Source organism: Asterias amurensis, chromosome 13, assembly GCF_032118995.1.
Source record: "Asterias amurensis chromosome 13, ASM3211899v1".
In the NCBI taxonomy this organism is placed as follows: Eukaryota; Metazoa; Echinodermata; class Asteroidea; order Forcipulatida; family Asteriidae; genus Asterias; species Asterias amurensis.
Genome location: NC_092660.1, coordinates 12,655,028 through 12,674,858, shown reverse-complemented (window position 1 = coordinate 12,674,858; position 19,831 = coordinate 12,655,028). Strand labels below are relative to the sequence as shown.

General features: G+C 37.3%; 2 protein-coding genes and 1 long non-coding RNA gene across 11 annotated transcripts in view; 1 reads left to right on the top strand and 2 right to left on the bottom strand.

Annotated features, from left to right (window-relative positions):
- LOC139945985 (dual specificity protein phosphatase CDC14A-like) overlaps positions 1-3,682 on the top strand; it is a 34,531-nt gene extending 30,849 nt beyond the window's left edge. For 2 of the 9 annotated variants that reach the window (XR_011787193.1, XM_071943556.1), the window contains one exon: positions 2,333-3,678. Coding sequence is in view for 8 of the 9 variants with exons in the window: in XM_071943556.1 (XP_071799657.1) it covers positions 2,333-2,381 (49 nt within the window). In the remaining variant the exon portion in view is untranslated. Of the gene's footprint in view, positions 1-2,332 lie in introns of all 9 variants that reach the window. The other 7 variants (XM_071943554.1, XM_071943553.1, XM_071943551.1 and 4 more) reach the window with 6 other exon arrangements.
- A 22-nt stretch (positions 3,683-3,704) lies between these two features.
- LOC139945986 (NADH dehydrogenase [ubiquinone] 1 alpha subcomplex assembly factor 2-like) lies at positions 3,705-12,512 on the bottom strand. The gene is made up of 5 exons (XM_071943560.1): positions 12,256-12,512; positions 11,241-11,327; positions 10,611-10,726; positions 10,213-10,273; positions 3,705-9,082 (listed from the first exon to the last, which is right to left on the bottom strand). Exons 1-5 carry the CDS (start codon positions 12,371-12,373, stop codon positions 8,967-8,969), a joined length of 498 nt encoding a protein of 165 aa, XP_071799661.1. The 5' UTR covers positions 12,374-12,512; the 3' UTR covers positions 3,705-8,966.
- Positions 12,513-13,972: 1,460 nt separating this feature from the next.
- LOC139945987 (uncharacterized) lies at positions 13,973-17,042 on the bottom strand. Its single transcript, XR_011787194.1, has 2 exons — positions 16,640-17,042; positions 13,973-15,761 (listed from the first exon to the last, which is right to left on the bottom strand). It is a non-coding gene; the product is annotated as an uncharacterized lncRNA (long non-coding RNA).
- Between the last annotated feature and the right edge of the window lie 2,789 nt (positions 17,043-19,831).

Below are 19,831 nucleotides of genomic sequence, written 5' to 3'. Positions count from 1 at the left end.
CCATTGTTTTATCATCGATTTTCCTTTAAAGTAGAAGCTGGATGAAGTCAATGCATAAGGTCTAATTGATCTAAGTGGAATAGTCGTAGCTTGTTTTAACATCCCATAACAGCCATTCCATTGTGACTCGCGTGACAATCTCACTGGTTTTTCAACTTTTGAAAGATCTATACTCCAAAATATAAAACGTGGCTCTCATGTAACTCAATTTATATGAACTTAGTAAAGAGCCCTATAATAAAAAATAAAAAATGAACACAAATTGTGTAGGTATCATGTTTTTATAGGTGTTCCAAAAATGTGACTCGCGTGACTGCCAAAAAATGAAAGGTCTTGTATCCCTGTATGCCGTTGCCCATTCGTGAGAACTCAGAGAAACTTTTTAGTCCCGGATCACTTTTTTTTTAAGTACAAGAGAAGCACTATACTTTACAATAAAAAGTACAAAATAAAAAGTTTTTAAAAAATTGAAAATTTGTTAAATGCAACGTGACTCGCGTGACAGAAGTTTGTGACTCGCGTGACAAGTGAGAAAATATACAATAGCTAAACAGGATACTGCATAACAAGAACAATTTATTTCATTCAGAACACTTAGTACTTGAAATTGAATCTTTTCATCAAAGGAAGAAACACCTGAAGCAACATTTAAAGGAAAATTAAGAATCTGAAGAGGCTTTGACTTAAACATGGTAATGTTGGGACGGTTCTGAAAAGAATTGGTGGTTCAACAACACTGTCTGGTCGAAACGTAGAGTTGTGAAACCACCAGTTCTTTTCAGAACCACTCAAACTCATAGAGAGAACCCTTACTAGAAATTATTATATTGTTTTGTGATTGGGGGAAGGACTTTTTTCTCACTACGCTTGGCAGAGTAGGTTGATAAGAAACAACCAATTTTGGTGTCAAGTTCTAATGGCATTAGACTGTGTTAGGCTGAGTACATGTACATCTGTTAAGTAATTTCTTTATTGATGCCCCTCTCCAAATCTAACTTAAGAATACTGTCTTAAAATACCCAGTTTCATCAAATATTTTTGTTCGTTCTTGTTTTAAGTTTATCATTCCTTGTATTATTTAAATTATGCAGATGTGAATACATTGTACAGTGCAGTATGCAGTGTACACATGGTACATGTAGTTCAACATGATCTGCTGACAGTGTGCCAAGTCATAATTGTACACTGTAATAATTCCTTTTTCTAACATAAATTTATAAATTAAGGGGCATAGTAGTATGTTCCAGTGGGCTGGGGTGCTTTTTTAACATTCCATGTAGACATCATCCCCAGAATACTTTGGTAGCTTTTGCCAACCATGTGCATTAAGTGCATTTGCCGTGACTCGCGTGACAAACTCGAGGGTGTTTTTTTTAAAAAGTAGAATGCCTAGGTAAAAAAAACCTAATAAATTCTTGAAAGACCCTTTGAAAAGACCACTATTATGAGAGAGAAGAAAAAAAATGTTGAGGGTCTATAACAGAAAAAATACTATAATCATTTTTTTTGTGACTCGCGTGACAGTAAAACGAGGGTAAAAATTAACTCCCATTTTTCAAAAGTCAATAGTTCAAAAAGGTATATTTAATTTTGGCTGTCCTTACTAATGACTCTTTGTTGTTTATACATAATGATTAAATCTGAACACCTATTGTTTCATGATTTTTTTTTCAAAACCTGAATTTCAAGGATTTTTCAGACTTCAGTGTACACTTTTTACCCTTTACTCCCAAGGCTGTCACAAAAACAATAAAGAATATTTTTATAAAGTCTTTTTAGAAATAGAAGCACTAGGTGTTCTTGTTTCAAAATAAATGTAAAAACTTCACTGATAACCATTTTAATTTTTTTACTATGAAGCGCAAATACCATGGAATGGCTGATAAGGAGATTTTTTCCCACAAGTAGGCTGAGGCCATATAACTTTTCAAAGTGCTGGGCGTAGCGGGTGACTAAGTGTTTGAAACCTTAACATGGAAGATATTAAGCAATACCATCAATAATGTTTTACTCTCAACAATGATCTACTAAAAATGTTGGTTCTTTTAGCAGAAAAATCCCCCCAGAAAAGCAGATATTTTTGTTGAGATCTTATGCTACCACTGTCTTTGTAATGCTCCTTTTGATAGTAGATTTTCATGGTACAAACAATACGGAAAGGGAAATTGTTACTTTTCCCTCTTACCCTCTTTTTGGATTCATTGATGTAAATTGGGAGAAAAGAAAGCTGCAGAAAGAAGCAATGGTGTTCCTTCCCTTTTAAAAGATTGGTTATTTAATGTGTGAGACAATCAACCATTCAACTATTTGTTGATTTGTATTGTTATTGCAGCCGTACCGGTCAACGTATGCATTCTACTAGGTCATCTTTACCCCACTAGCACCTGCTCAACTGACCTCAACTGACCTCCGAAGACTCCCATGACATTCATCCGAAGTAACATCCCACGGCAGATCTAGAGTGAGACAAGTTGGTGTCAAAGCAGCAAGTTGGTTGATGAGAGTGACGAAGGTTGATGATTTGAAATAGGATGCCAAGGCGTATTTAGTAAGGTCATACCTTGGAAGGTCATAGCCTAGATGGTCCCCTCTAGGGATGTCCCTGTAAGGTCGTCCCTGTTGGGAAATTCCTTATAGGGTCGTACTCTGTAGTGCCATACCTTGTAGGGTCGTCCCTGTTGGGTCGTCCCTGTAAGATCATTGACTGAAGGGTCATACCCTGTAGGTTAACAAATGCTAAGGTTAATGCTGTTTTGGGTCATCCCTGTAGGGTCATCATACCCTGTAGGGTCATACCCTCAAAAGTCAGTAAGCAACAATGTGGATTTGACAGACGAATTTATCAATGTACACTCTGTTTTGACAAGTCTTTGATAAGTAAACATGACCTTTTGATATGACCTCCCTAGCTGAATGACCTCATTTCAATGCAGTTGGGTGATATGACATGGAAAGTCTAGTGAGGAGTCTGGTAAAGAAAAACATTTGACGACATAATCTCAGGATGATTTAGGGAAGACATGAGGCTCATCAACAAACCACACATAAATATTAAAAAAGTGATTCTGAAATCTTAACGCAGTAGACAAGTTTGCACATTGTATTCAAGTCAGACCAAATGAATTAATGGCATCTATTTTTAAAAATAGGTTGGAAACAGACGGCGAGTTAAGGATCTGTTTTTATTTTACAAATAATTAGAGTTTGATGTTTGATAAAACAATAATAAATTAGTATTTGATGTCTTATTTTAATCTTTTTTAAAAGTGGGATTAACTGCAAGCAGGATAGTTGATTTTGTCAATTTGAATTTTTGAAGTCCATAAAATAGCTTTAGTTTAAAACTGTCAATTTTAACATGACAACATTTAACCATGTGATAAACATATATAAGCTTCTTTGAAAACTAAAGCTGTATTTTTTCAAAAGGTATGTCACATAGTTGTAGATATTGGACTCTTTTTTTGAGAAACTTTTTCTATGTTTCTTTTTGTTTAATAGCACAAGTGACAAAGTCTTTACTTTATTAAAAAAAAAAAATAATAACTTTGATATTCAATCACTGTACTTTTCTATTTTTATGAATGCATTTATCCCTTGATAATGAAGATTGAATATTTTCTTAACAATATATTTACTGGTATGAAAGCTCGGTTAGATAACAGTTTGTTTTGTTGTTTTTTAGTTGTTGTTTTTTTTGTGGGGGGGGGGGGGGGGCTTTTGTTGATTTAACCCGTGAGTTTTTATTTTAAATTGATGATTATAAGTCAGGAATGTACATGTACCAGTACTTTGTATCTTGCACCAGATTTATTTTTTGAAATTGTACAGATTGGCTAAAGAGTTTTATGCAGTGGATATCACTGTCCATGTGCGTGTGTGTGTGTGGTGTAGATAGGAGTACAAAAATAGGATACATACGATGTCAAGCCAAAGAAGTTCCCATTATCTGTTGTTACAGAATTATTATTACAGAGATTTGGAAGGTACAGCAGATAGTTTTGAATGACACTCAGTGAAACATTCTTGTGAAGATCGTGAGGTGTCGGATTTTACCATTGCCCTCTGCTTCACATAACATGAGAGCTGAATTGTGTAAGGTCTTCAGCAGTAAACCCTTGCATAATATGATCGCATAACCGAATACAGCGCCATCACTGGGGTCAATGAAGAGCTATCAGTTGCTGAAAGTTGTGCGCAGAGCATACACACGGGCAGGTTTCCATTGTTTGACCTTACCGATGGCAGCCAAGGGGTTGCCATTACAGAGTCATAGTTTAACCTATAACATCCATTTTTTGAAAGGTATAAATTTGAGAGATATTTTTGCTCCTGCTAAAATGTAGAACTCCAATCGGATTTGTTCTTAAAAGAACAAAAGTACATCACAATGTGAGTAAGACACCTTAAATTTCTGGGTACAAAACAAAAATTACCATTCTGTTGCAACAGGAATGGGAACCTCTTTTGGACATCAGTATACTGTCTGATTCTGCCAATTGTAGTATTAACTATCACATTCTTCCAATTCTTAAATCTTGGTCATAAACCAAGATAGAGATCTGTACAAAACAAAAATACTATTAAGAAAAGTGTGCACATAGTTTGTTGAAGAGCAGCCTTTCTATTAGGATTGTACAAACACTTGAGATTGTCAGTCTATTTTTGTAGAATAAAAAAAAAGAAGAATATCTAGGTGTATATTTCATTGTATAAATCTAGATTGTATTTTAGAATTGAAGAAGTTTTCTCCCGTCCCCCATTGGCGGAAGAACACCGATTATTTAATGGCACTTCATTTGTACAACCCAAGACTATGCATTAACAATTTAAGGCTCTGAAATCAGTCAGAATTCTAGGTGGCAGAAAAACATACCAGGTAAATTGTTCATGTCGTTAGTAGCAAACAAAAGACCCTGCATTAGGCACGAATGAGACTTTTTTTAAGCTGGTCTAGAAATCAAGTTTGATCGCTAGTTAGACCAGCATGCACTTCATTCCTCAGTTAGTGCTTGCGCAATGGGTATTTGCGAAAAAGTCTACATGTATTGGCATAATTCCCGAGGACAATACATTTACAACCTTGTTAGTCTGCTGCCCTCTATAGACCACAAAGTCTCCCATTGACTTTAAGATCTGGAATCCTCTGATCTTGCAAAGTGCTTGTGAGGAAATCTACCTTTAATATGTAGATACAAAATAGTGATCATTAAAGATTAAAACAAAATTGGTGTATTTTCTTTAGTTGAACTGGATGGAGTGTCATTTCTTTACTAAAAAAAAAGTTATTGGCATGAAATTCATTTAGTTGGTTATGCATGGCATTGAATTACTAAAAAGATGCGTTGAACAAAAAACCCAAGATAGGTTGTATTGTTTGTATTGACTTAGAAAATAATTTCATACAAGTTGTTTGGTTTGGTCAATGCATAATGATTTTTTTTTTAGTCTGTAAAATATTTATCATTACAAATAATTCAGGGCGGATTACAAACCTAGGATTTTTTTAATTAAACATTCCGCTCGTTTTAATGTAGGATCTGCATCAATGTAAATACTGTTTATTGAAATTTATTTCATCCTTTGTTATAAGCTTATATGCCCTTACAATGAATTTAGTGATAATTTAGCGGTCCAGTAGGATGTTATAAAGGTGATATACAGAATTGGTAAGGATAAAAACACCATTGATTAATTTTAGTCTGAAACTCTGGTGACTGTGAAGTTCATGTTGAATCCATTTCTTGTGTGGAATTTTTCCCTCTGAAATGAGGTCATATTCAAGAAGACTGTAACTAAAGTGCAAAAGAACACAACAGCTGATTTTGGTCGTTACATCCGAAATTAAGGACATGCTGAAAATTGTGTTTCCACTGTGTATTATATTCCGAGGCGCAAATCGGATTCAGCCAAGATATTCACAGGTTTGTTTTGGGTGTACCATAGAGTTATATGTAAGAACTAGAGGGCGCACAAACACGACGGGACCGCAACAAGACGTGCCTGCCATTATGTACGCGCCTGCCATTATGTACGCGTGTTGAATACGAATTACATGTTGGAGTTTGTGTTTATTGAACGCTGACGCGATGTTGTTTTGTCAACTTACAAAATGGCCGCACAAACACATGCTAAGCAATGCCTGTTTGTTCAACTTAGGAAATGGCCGCCTGCGCGCATGTCGGGGCGCGTATATAGGCCAGTGCACCCTCTAGTTCTCATATATACATCTATGAGGTGTACATGGTTGATCACACACAACACGAACACTGTCAGTGACCATTTTGTCATCTCTTCTAATCCTGTATGCTTTGAAGAAAATACATAGAGACCAAGTTTGTGGGATGATTTCTATCAATGCATTGCTAGATGCTTTATTATTTAGACACGCTTTGGATGTATTCAGTTTTCATAAAGTAAAACAAAAATGAAATGGCTATTGATTTATTTAGATCTTTCGATTGGATGCACTGTTCATTGTCAGCTTAAAAGGTGGAGTAAACATTCTTTTTATTTAAAAAAAATATCTTTGAGTGGAAAGAACATTACATTTAAAGTTTTTTTGTGCAAGCATATCACCTCAAACAAAAGAAGTAGTTGGTTTTAATGTCACATAGTCGTTTTGCAGTAACAAAAAAAAACCTAAAATAATTAGCACATTTATTTCTCGCTATCAGTAATATGAAAGGGAAACTGTTTTCAATAATGATACAAAGATGATTTAGTTAGTAAATTCAAGGCATAAATTTATGGTATTTTAAACAGAACTTTGATATCTTGGATTGCATTAGATAAAAAAATATAAGGAAAAAAAGTAAAAATTAGTAACCTTGAGTTTTCTATGTGCCAAGTATTTTGTATGTCGGTTTGTTCCGGTGTGTGAACACACTGCTTTTAAATTTAGTATGACCCATAACTAAGGCAGTATTTCTACAAAACTAAACTAAAGACATCAAACAGCACACTGTATTTTTGTGATTACAGAATAAAACTTTTTCAGATCAGTAAAAATTATGTCAGACATCTCTTTATTTTTAAGAAGCTTTTAAAGGAACACGTTGCCTTGGATCGGTTGAGTTGGTCTTTGAAAAGCGTTTGTAACCGTCGACAAACACTGGCGGCCATTTATGGGAGTCACTATGTTTGACTTCCATAAATGGGCGACCGTGTTAGTTCCTAAAGTAAAAGGAAAACCACGCAATTTCGAGTCAAATGTGTGTGGATCATTGTATTCTACTTTTAAAACATCTTTCTAACCGTACGCATTGTTTAACAAACGCCATAAACGCTTTTCAAAGACCAACTCGACCAATCCAAGGCAATATGTTCCTTTAATTTTCACTGCATGTTTTGACTCGACCTATCCAGACGTCTCCATTTGAACTTCTACACCACAGTCGGTAAACTTGTGACTTTTTCCAAACCTGGCCTTGCTCCATCATCAATTTTGAAGCAGTGTAAACTTTTGCCCAGTATGTCCAACATCAAACAGCCAGAGTTGGAGCCTAAGCTAAGATTTTAAAAAAGCCCCTGATATCTGTCTCAGTTTTCGTCATTTGATCACTGACATTTAGTTCAATACTCAAGGCGCTGAGTATATACAAACTTTCAGAAAGATAGGTTATTACAATGATGAATTCTGAGACCCAACTATTTACCTTATAAATACAGCATACAGCAGCATACAGCAGCCACAACCAGGAACCCTGGGGTGGACCCCTTCTCTTTTCTATAAGTGCACTGGGTTCTTTTACATGCCTTACACAACACATGGGACCAACGGCTTTAAGTCCCATCCGAAGGACGAAGCAATCGATAAGTGTCTTGCTTAAGGACACATGTGTCACAGCTGGGGATTCGAACCCACACTCTGCTGATCAGAAACACCAGAGTTTGAATTCGGTGCTCTTAACCGCTCAGCCTCGACATTTCCACGCAATGGACAATAACACATTTCCGATAAGTTTAAATTGTTTATAATTTTTAAATGCAATGAGTACTTCTATCTTATATACATGGGGGTAAGATCAAGAGGCGCAGGGCAAATGCTCTCACAAATTTTGGTAAGCAGTGGGGAAATTCGGGCACAGAAAGAAGGAAGGAATTGGACAGAGTAAGCAAAAAAGACTTAATTAAAAATTGGTTCTAAATGTGAAGAGTTTCAGACAAATCACAAGTCTTCAATTGAACTTTGACATTCATTGCAATCATTTAATTTAGTCTAGATTCAATCCCGTAGTTTTCATTTGACCGTTGACATGTTTTATAATTTGTCTGTACACAAAAATACAATCTAAATATCTCATTCAGTAGTCTCCATTTGACCTTTGACATTCATTGCAATCTTTTAATGAGTGCGTTCGTTTAGCTTCCCTGAGTCGACCCCGTCGTGTGGGTTTTTTTCTTTCCAGGACGGACGTGTGCAGATAATTCCCCACGTTCGTCCTGGAAAAACAAAAAAACGCCACACACCGGGGTAGACCCAGGGCAGCTAAACGAACGCACCCAATGTAGTCTTGATTCAATCTAGTAGTCTTCATTTGACTGTTGACATCTTTTGCAATTTTGTTTGTACACAAAAATGCAATCTAAATGTCTCATTCAGTAGTCTCCATTTGACCTTTGACATTCATTGCAATCTTTTAATGTAGTCTTGATTCAATCCAGTAGTCTTCATCTGACCTTTGACATCTTTTGCAATTTTGTTTGTACAAAAAATAGTCTAAATATCTCTTTCAGTAGTTTCCAATTGACCTTTGACATTCATTGCAATCTTTGAATTTATTTTTGATGCAACCCAGGGGCAGTAGTCTTCGTATGACCTTTGACATGTTTTATAATTTGTCTGTACACAAAAAAAAAACAGTCTTAATAACTCATTCAGTAGTCTCCATTTGACCGCTGACATCTATTGCAATTGTTTTGTACAATAAATACATAGTTTTAATTATCTCGTTCAGTAGTCTTCATTTGACCTTTGATGATGATTGACCTGGTTGCCAAGCAGCTGGCTCGTACTCGTTCCCGGTACTGACGGATTGACCAGATTCCGTCGCCTCAAATACAGGCGCTGAGGCGTGACCTTTAAAAAAGATAAGACATGAGACATAAGAAACAGTCAGTAAGAAACACAGCCAGTCTGGCCATACATGTATATATAACAAGATGAACATATTATGATAATAATGAATATGCAAACTTTGTGAACCAGGGGTCGATTTCACGAAGAGTTAGGACTCGTCTTATCTCGAGTTAGGACGTCCTTCTTGTCCTAATTTAGGACTAATTTAAAGGTCTGCATACTACAGTGCATGGGTTGGGAAACGTCCTAAGTCCTAAGATTGACGTAATACCCATAGATGTGAGTGAAGATGGCGGTTAGTGCGAGCAGCCGGCAGTCTCATCCAGCAGATAAACATAAAATATGTTCAGTGATAAGTGATGTCTGAAACTTTGCATGGTGTGGAAAATAATATAAGAGTTAACTTTAAATGGTAAACTTACGAGTACAAATATGTATAAAATCTCTTTTGGAGGAGTGTTGGCTCTAAAAAGTGCTGGCGTGGTCATGACGCTTCTGAAGGCGAGCAGGGTAGACTGTACGAAACATTGAGATCGCCCTTACTCTTTTCAGAGCCAACACAACATTCCTCCAAAAGAGAGTTTACAGATGGTTGTACCATGGAGGTATAGGCCTACCTCCATGGTTGTAGCTGCAAGTTTACTATTTTGTAGTTAAAAACACTGGACACTATTGGTAATTGTCAAAGACTAGTCATCTTTCCTGGTGTATCTCAACATATGCATAAAATATCAAACCTGTGAAAATTTGAACTCAATTGGTCGTTGAAGTTGCAAGATAACAATGAAAGAAAAAAACATCCTTGTCACACGAAGTTGTGTGCTTTCAGATGCTTGATTTCGAGACCTAAAATTCTAAATCTGAGGTCTCGAAATCAAATTCGTGGAAAATTACTTCATTCTCGAAAACATTACTTCAGAGGGAGCTGTTTCTCACACTGTTTTATACAACAGCTCCTCATTACTCGTCACCAAGTAAGTTTTTATACTACAAATTATTTTGAGTAATTACCAATATAGTGTACACTGCCTTTAAATCTTATCTTGTGTTCAGTGCTATTCATGAGAAAAATAACACCATTGATTACCCATGTTCATTCAAACATAAGGACAACAGAAGGAAGCGTTTACCTATTTGCTTGGTCTGTGCTGGTTCGGCTACAAGCCCTTCCTTGTAATCCTGTAATTGTTTCTAAAGAAACGGAAGCAAACATTTAAACACATTGTTAACAATAACATAACCAGGCATCATACTCGGTCCTTGGGAAAAAAAGTGAAAACATTTCATTGAGTAAAAGGGCTGCCCTACACATGGTGTTGAGATTTTTCAGGCTTCATCACAATTTTTCAGATTTTTCTAAGAGCAAGTAAAATCAGAAATCAGATTGTAGAAAAAATATCATATCATGAATGAATTGACTCAAAGTAAGAAAGCTGTAGACAAGTAACTTGCAAGAACTATTACTGTAACAAAACATCATGAATGCCCTTAAGCTTGGGAGGTATGCCAGGTGTTTTTGTTGTTGTACCTCTTGATCTTTAGCCTCAAGTTCCTTGGCTCTTTTCTTGACAATAACCGTCATCTGTTCTCGTCTCATGATCTCCTCATGTGATGGTGGATCGTTGCGCTTTCCTCTTACCCAAGCTGAAAGACAAAGAAATCATTGATAATTAAAAGCTAAATATGTCAAGAGTGTTATTGTTAATAATTGTCAATCAAAAGGAAATGCGTAAAAAGGCAAGGCTTGTAGGTTAGGAAGTCATCAAAAGTTCATGTTTGGAGAACACTAGCCCACCTTGTTATAGACTGTTATGGCTCTCTTTTAACATCGGTCTTATCATAATATGTAAATGCAACTGTGATAACACAGTGTTAAAAGAGAGCCATAAGAGTCAAACAAGGTGGGCTAGCCCTGGTAGTACGTCAATCAGTGCCTGCAACGGAGGAGTCAAACCTGGGCTAAAGGTGGGCTAGTGTTCTTATTGGCTGGAACTCCTGGGATTGAACAAGTACAAGTTGTTCAACCACAGCGTCCCCAGCTCACTCCTTAATTTACTAGACTCCACAGCTGAGAGTGGTGTAGGTATTTAAATCCCTGTGTGTGTGTGAGTATTTTATGGCAAGTGCTGACAAACGTTCCCCCAATCTAAATACTGACCTTCCCATTCTATTGGAATCATCCCCTCCTCGTAGTCGGCATGTGAATACTTTGCCTCGCAGATCCTTCTTGCCTTCAGTAGCCCCTCTGCCAAACAAACACAAACAATACTTAAGGTTAATGCAATGTCATTATCTCAAAATTACTACTAATAGTTCATAACTTACGAAATTACTCATTCAATTATGTCTGCAATATTATGTATTCGCTTTCCTGTGTTTTGCCTAGTTGCATAAATGTAACCCTCCTCTTTGTCGAGAGGAGGGTTACATTATCCAACTATCATGATTATTTGTTTTTTTTGTTCTTTTTTTCAACAAGAGTATGGAATAAAAGTATTATTGAATTGTATTGAACATAATTTATGATTTGCATTTTGGAAGATGGGAGGCAGGGTGTTTGTGTGTCAATTTGTTTATTTGTTTTAGTAAATTAATTCAAATTTCATCATCTTCCTAATAATCAGGGGTCGAAATTAAGTGTATTTCCATGGTAGTCAGCAGGGCTAGTGACCAACAATTTTTAGTAGCCCTGATTAGATTTTGGTAGCCCGAAAGACACATTATGTCTCGCAAGGCGGCTCAAACTTTACAATACACCAATAACATAGTTCTTTATTGTTTGTGATAATGATTTTGGTATTATTTTTCCACCAGCCCTTCGGGCTATCAAACTGGAAAAATCAGTAGCCCGGCCGTAAATCTGGTAGTCCCGGGCTAGCGAGCTAGTGGCAATTTCGACCCCTGTATCCTGTGCAGAAACCTCCTCTGGAGTATACTCGCACATTTAGTATTTAAATTGTTGTTCTTGAAGTTGTTGTACATGTACCTACCAAAACTATTCTAAAACCTAAAGTCCAATACACTATCGTTACACCCATCCCAGGACAGGTATCCCACCCTGCCCCCCCCCCCCCCAACAACAACACATTGACTCGATTACGCAATCAAAACCGTTTACTTCATTTAATTAATTAATTTACAAATCTGAAGTTACAATCGTTAGTAATTTTTACCCTTAGTTGTGATGGTCGATCTTTCAGGAATCTCGAAGTATTTGTTTCCAAGATGATCAGTACCAACAAGAATCTTGGAAGATCTCCCTAACCGAAATATACCTCTTATAAAATTCATATTGAATTGAGAGTCGATTAAGCGCCGGTTTTGTTGTTGTTCAACTTTGTATAACTTTTCAACGCTAAAGTAAACAGGGAGCCCGACTAAAATCAAACCACTTTGCAAAACTATACCCTGCAAGATATGTTAACAAAAATTTTACCACACAGGCGAAGTAGGATTCTACTCTACTCATTGACCTCTGTGCTTTCTGCTCTACTCCATATAGTACTGTACAAAACCAATGATTGCTGAAACCAACGGAGGGCTAGATAGGGCGCCCTCTGCCTTGTTAATCATGGATCATTATAATGTGTTTGCAGAATAGCATGAGTTTTTATGACGAAAGTGTCAGAGAATGCTACTCAATGCTAAAGCATAGGGACAGAATCTACACAGTGCTAAAGCATAGGGGAAGAATTCTATACAGTGCTAAAGCATAGGGACAGAATCCTACTCAATGCTAAAGCATAGGGCCAGAATCCTACACAGTGCTAAAGCATAGGGACAGAATCCTACACAGTGCTAAAGCATAGGGACAAAATCCTACACAGTGCTAAAGCATAGGGCCAGCATCCTACTCAATGCTAAAGCATAGGGACAGAATCCTACACAGTGCTAAAGCATAGGGACAGAATCCTACACAGTGCTAAAGCATAGGGCCAGCATCCTGCTCAATGCTAAAGCATAGGGCCAGAATCCTACTCAATGCTAAAGCATAGGGACAGAATCCTACACAGTGCTAAAGCATAGGGACAGAATCCTACACAGTGCTAAAGCATAGGGCCAGAATCCTACTCAATGCTAAAGCATAGGGCCAGAATCCTACTCAATGCTAACTCAATGCTAAAGCATAGGGACAGAATCCTACACAGTGCTAAAGCATAGGGACAGAATCCTACACAGTGCTAAAGCATAGGGCCAGAATCCTACTCAATGCTAAAGCATAGGGCCAGAATCCTACTCAATGCTAAAGCATAGGGACAGAATCCTACACAGTGCTAAAGCATAGGGACAGAATCCAACACAGTGATAAAGCATAGGGCCAGAATCCTACTCAATGCTAAAGCATGGGCCAGAATCCTACTCAATGCTAAAGCATAGGGCCAGAATCCTACTCAATGCCAGAATAAAGCATTTAAAGAGGAAGAACCTTAATCAATGCAATGCAAATTAAAGTTGACAAAATTAATTCAATTTAATATAAAACAGGTTTATTGAAAAAATCCATCGCAATTACAAAACTGAGTTCCACATATTAATGTCAAATAATCACATAAAAAACAAATTTTACGGTTGCGTTTAACCATAGAGCTATACATATTGAATAATAATAATAATAATAATCTACATTAATATAGCGCTAACTTGCTCTGTGTTTTGAAGCCACCCTGGGAACAAACATGTTTGATGTGTTGCATGACTATGACACGATTTTAATTCACATTGACGCTTTTTTTTTTTAATTCGCCGTGTGCGCTTTCCTACGCAACTGCCCATTACATCTGTCTGCGCTACGAAAACTTAAAATAGTATACATGCCTTTTAAACATGACGCAAATGACGCTCGCAGTTTGGACGCTCATCAGCAGATTGTGCGTTTACATTTGCTGCATCTTTTGGTTCGATGACACATAGAAAATAACAAATGCACTATCATGCAAATAGCCGTACACTTGCCGGACAAAATATCAAGCTTTTTGTATTCGTTTGTACATGAACATTTGATGCGCCCACACGGCTTCAAAACTTTATTGCGTGTATAATGGGGTGTTAGCACTCTAGTCACATCAATATATATAGCTCTATGCATTTAACAGAAATCTGTCATAATAATAGAAAGTGCTTCCAACTTTGAAATTGTTTTGAACTTAAACCTTTTTCTTGTGAGAAAATTGTCTGACCAAGGTCCTATTGTGGGTGAGCATTCATTGCTCACTCAAAGTTATGTATCCCAAAAACCGTTTTTGTGTGAAAATGTATTGAACATTTTAAACAACAGTTTGTGAGAAGTAATTTGTTTGTCAAGCAAGTGTGTTTAACAACATTTTGTTGCAATTCCATGGAAGCTAAAGATTGACAGCCACTGTTGAACAATGGCAAACGACCATTACTTGCTACAAACTTAAATCTCCTGCCATGTTTAATTCACATGTTCACTGCAGGGTTACAGGACACATCTCTTGAATGTCACATAATGCAGGTTTCTTTCACTAATTACTTTCTACTAGAGAGGCATAAAAAGATTTTGAGATGTTAATAACACAATGACACTATGAAAAGCATTGTATGGAATAGAGATTTAAAAAGCATTCATAAAATATACCCCAGACAGTTTCTCTACTCCTATTGGTGGAGAGCGCGTCACGTGGGGGTGTTTAAATGGTTGATAATGACCAGTGCTTATAACTGGCTGGCCTCGACCTGCACAAGATTATCACGCAAAATGCAATTCATACTAGCTATTAGAAACAACCCTTAATCTACTTCTAAGTGCGCGCACGTAATCTATTTCTAAGCTTGCGCGCGTACACACAACCCACGCACAACAGACTCTCCACAAAGGTTTTGAAAAAAATATTTCAAAACTCAAATTTTTAACGGTCAAAGTGTCTGTACATGTAATTGTATTTTTGTAATGTTTAAAACAAAAGGGCATTTATGATTCCGAATAAAAAAGTAGTGACTCATTCTTAAATGCCCGTTTAAACCTTGCAGGGTCATTGCCATGCGCTCAAGACCCTCGCCCAAGCCGATCACACGTAACAACCTGTCGCTACCCTTTTATTCCCTTATTAAAGACACTGAACACTATTGGTAATTTACTTGGTAACAGGTAACGGTGAGCTGTTGATAGTATAAAACATTGTGAGAAATGGCTCCCTCTGAAATAACGTAGTTTGTGAGAAGAACAAAAATTTCTCACTCAAATATTTGATTGACTTCAAGCTCGAATTTTGCATCTGAAAGCACATAACTTGAGCAACAAGGGTGTTTTTTCCTCCATTATACTCTCGCAACTTCAACGACCGATTGAGTTCAAATTTTCACAGGTTTGTTTTTGTGTGCATTATGTTGACATACTCCAAGTGAGAAGACTGGTTACCAAAGGTGTCCAGTGCCTTTAAGTGTTCAGTGCATGAGAACTTTTACTGACAACTGGTCTGATACTCTTGTGTACCACCAGGGGGACTGTAGCCTTCATTGCTTCATAGATCCGCATTCAAAATGACTGGAAGGTTAGACCAGCCTGCAAAAATCCCCTTCCATGCGCTTCGAATCACGGCTCTACCAAACTAGTTTCTTAGCCACGAAGGCCTTGACAAAAGGCTAGTGGGGCGGAGGATTAGTTGCATTATTTCATGGTAGTCCAGTACTGCTTGAAGGTTGATTTCTACATTTATACCTGCAGTTGGATATAATAAAGGAAAAATATGGTCGAATGAATGAATGAATGAGTGGACGTCCGAACGGGCGACTTCGGCTACAGCTACGTCTAGATCAGCGCGTCTATCAGTGTTGAAGAATAGCAGACGCGCGCGATCTAGCCGTAGCTGTAGCCGAAGTCGCCCGTTCGGACGTACACGGCCTAAAGTGTCCGCCTACGTCAACTGGGACGCGCCGTCTTATTCTGACTTGAAACCTGAATTTGAAGAGCGCCTTCTATTGAAATTAAATAAGTCATAGTTTCACTTAGTCTGGTTCCCTGACCAAAGATTCCTTGACGTCTCTTGTTCCTGACCAAAGATTCCTTGACGTCTCTTTTGTTAAAAATCTTAGGTCTGGGGCTTTTCTCAAACCTCGGCTTAGGCTCCGGCTCAGGCTCCGCGTGCTGGTACAATCAGCAATACGCGCTGAAAATGCATGTTAAAGGCCGAGCTGAGTACACAGCGCGCGGAGCCTAAGCCTGAGCCGGAGCCCAAGCCGTGGTTTGAGAAAGGCCCCAGGTATCACCCATACACGGTTAAAAATAGAGCATGACGCAACTTGTCAGGATCGGGGGTCATCTCCAGGGAAACCATGTCTGCACGTACTACTATACTAGTTGCGATATAACCCTCCTCCAAACGGCCGCAAGGCCGGAGGGTTACGAGATTATTGATCGTCAATTAATGACAATCTGGTTCAACACGTACAATTTCGACAGCTTGTCACCAGATTTTGCCCCAGTTTTTACCACTTTTAAAAATTATGAAACGTAATCCTCAATCAATGTCTAATGAACACTCAATTTAAAACTACACCTTTGAAAAAAGATTTTTGAAGAAAACAACAAAAACTTACCAGATCCCGGAGCGATTTCCCAGGTTTATATATTTTGAAGTTCAAATGAACTTGTCGCATCGCATCGCTTTGCAAACGCTTTATTTGGTCACAACGCCTGCATTGGCAATAACTGGCATAAAAACTTCTGGATCTACGGCCGACAGGACTGACATTACGAGTCCGTAACGAACATCAACGATAGTGTCCGAATGTTGACGACAACACTTTCGGAACATTTCGGATAACTTCGAAAGAGGAGGAATTCCTCCTTTTTGGTTACGTGATTTTGGGTGACACCGGACCCTAAATTCGACAGAGCCTAGTCGGAGATTTTTGGGTCTGGGAACCAGAAGTTTCACTGAACCATTCAATTCAATTCAATTCAATTTCAATTCAAGAATTCTTCCCGTCAAGCTAACGTTTAAATCACCACAGGAACTTACAAACAAATATTTAACTTTTGTCTGTGGAAATTTCAGTTTGTTTAAACAATGATCCTCTGTCATTTTGTTTGATTGAAACACAATCTTCTCAGAAGTTGTGTGGATCAAGGAACGCTGTCAAAACCCAACATTTTGTGGCTCGCCGCAATCTCAAAACACGCTAACTCCAATAATCCGCAGTGCAAAGTCTTCGTTCAACAAGCAACAGAGGGGGTAAAACACCAGCTAAATGGCTATGTAAAGCTTAATGCTATTGGTCCATATTCACCCCCTGTCTATTTGCCGATAGAACTTGAAACGGTGCTTATGATTCGTCAGTAGTTAGTTGTGCACAAACACACTATGAGACGGTTCCGACAGACAATGAACGACGTAAATCGACGCTTAACTACACGTAAGTTTTGACTCCCTTTTCTCTTGAATTTTCACACAATAAAGGTGCCACTATAAAGACAATGCACTGTAGCTCAATCTGTGTCAATAAAGTTTTGATTTGTTGAAGAGAACATGAGAAAATAACCGTTTAAAAACCGCATAAATTGTTGTTAGCCCGCGCCACGATTTGCTGTAGGTTCGCGTGGGTCGCTGGACCAGTTCATTCCTTGTGTGGGGATTCATGTGTACGCGGGGTACGGGTGTGTGTGTGTTCACTCTGGCTTTCGTGATAACCTTAAAGAACACTTAAATACAAAATTTAATGGGGGGGGGGGGATAAATTGAATACACACATTTTGTCAATACTTCGAACGGATCCCTTGTTGTCACAGTTGTGATTAATTATTACAACTTACAAGTTAACGAATAGCCTAGTCAATGTTTACTCATTATCTTGATTTCTTCAAAAGCCAATACTATGGCATTTGTTTAATTGTTTATGCAGAAGTTTATTGTACAGCCGTCTTAAGCCTGTGACTGGTTACAATGTAAAAAATAATTTTTAATAGTTCTTTCAAAATAATATTTGTTATTGTAAAATGTTACAAGAACCTTGCTCTATGTGTTATACAAATATTTTTAAACTCTCATTCAACTAAAAGTTTCATTTGATTCTCATGATGTTTGATCAATTTGTTATTAATAAATGTTCAAGTGATATATATTCAGAAAATGATGGTTTTGTTTCCAATCCTTTAGGTATGGTATGGGGTATTAAATTATTAGAACCGCGGCGCCCGCTGTACAGTAGATCATGTACACATAGTTGAATATATCCCTGAACACCCCTATCACAAAACGGTTGGTCCCATCAATGTTGCCAGCAACGCGCGTGTGTGTACGAATCATGTGTTGCTGCCAATGGCATGGTGAAATTACATGTCATTACGGCTTGACACTTTTGTGCACGGTAGAGTTGATCTCATTATTTTATTTCCATACTCTCATAAAAGAATAACAAAAGTTACGTGTATTACGGAGTAAATCAAAACAATTCTTTACGTAAGAGTAAACATAAATAAGCAATCAGAGAACAGGCCGTTTTAGTAAGCAATAGCTTGTAAGAAAAAACACTGCATGAGACGAGACAGACAAGAAAACAATTGACCAACATTTAGAAATCAAGCCTTATATTTGTTCGTTATTATACAAAATTGTTCATCATGAGCAGTGAAATGTATTGCCTGCCAGGAAATAGACTGGAATGTATTAGGCCTAATTTCATTATGCCGGTAAGCACAAAAACTTGCTATAAGCACAGAAAAGTATAGCTTAGCCGATAAGAGAAACTGGCTATACCCATGTACCCCATGTACCAAAAAAATGAATGTAAGAAGCATCACCGCGGTTATTATCTCAGATTGTGTGTCTAAAGGAGTTATTCTTCTTCTTTTGACTAAGTTCTTTCCATTTGGACCGTATTCAACTCTGGAATATGTAGGCTATAAAACTTTATAAGTGCGGTAAGGAGTACAGCAGTTGGTAGGCCCTACAATGCAATTTGATATCGTTCACTTTTTAATTCAAACGCTTGACCCCCCAAAATGGAATACTATAAGAGGCGTTATCGTAACGCTTTCTATATTGTATTCCGTCAGGGAAAATTCTTCCAATGTTGACTACTTCATTGTATACAAAGTGACGTTTTAATTTCTTCAAAACAAACACTACTACTTACTGTGTAACTATCTATTTAATAAAACTGTCACCGTGCCAAGTTTCAAAATCAAGGGAAACCGACTCGGATTTTGCCCGAGTTTTTTTAGGTGAACAAAATTAATCATAATTCACACAGGCACATTTTCATTTGACAAAAACACAATGCAGAGTGTTTTACAGGGCAGGGTGTTTTCTATTACTTTACAATGATCATTCTACATCACACAGTTGTTTCTTGTTTCACATGATCAATGTCTTTATTTTATAAATGCGTAATGTTAACCTGGCAAAAAAATTGAAATTTTTTAAACTAATTACTGTACACCTAAGGGCAGAAAAAAAAATTGTCAGAGTAAAGTGCTTGGTAATTATGATACTAATGATCACTACTATCACTGACATACAGAAACTGGAAATAATTAAAGTTAGAAGAAAAATGTATACCAATTTGTAAACAGGGAGTTAAGTTAATACACAGTTGAGTTATGATTATTCATTAGAGTTCATTAACTGCAAAGAAAGCTTATAAATTGACTTTTATGAAAACACACAAAACCTTTTTATCTTGAGATGTTTTGCTAAATAAAGGGTTGTCAAATTTGTTTAACCATATGCACATTTTAAAGAAAAACCGTCGCAAAGTGTGTTATGAATATCACTCCTTTTTGATGAA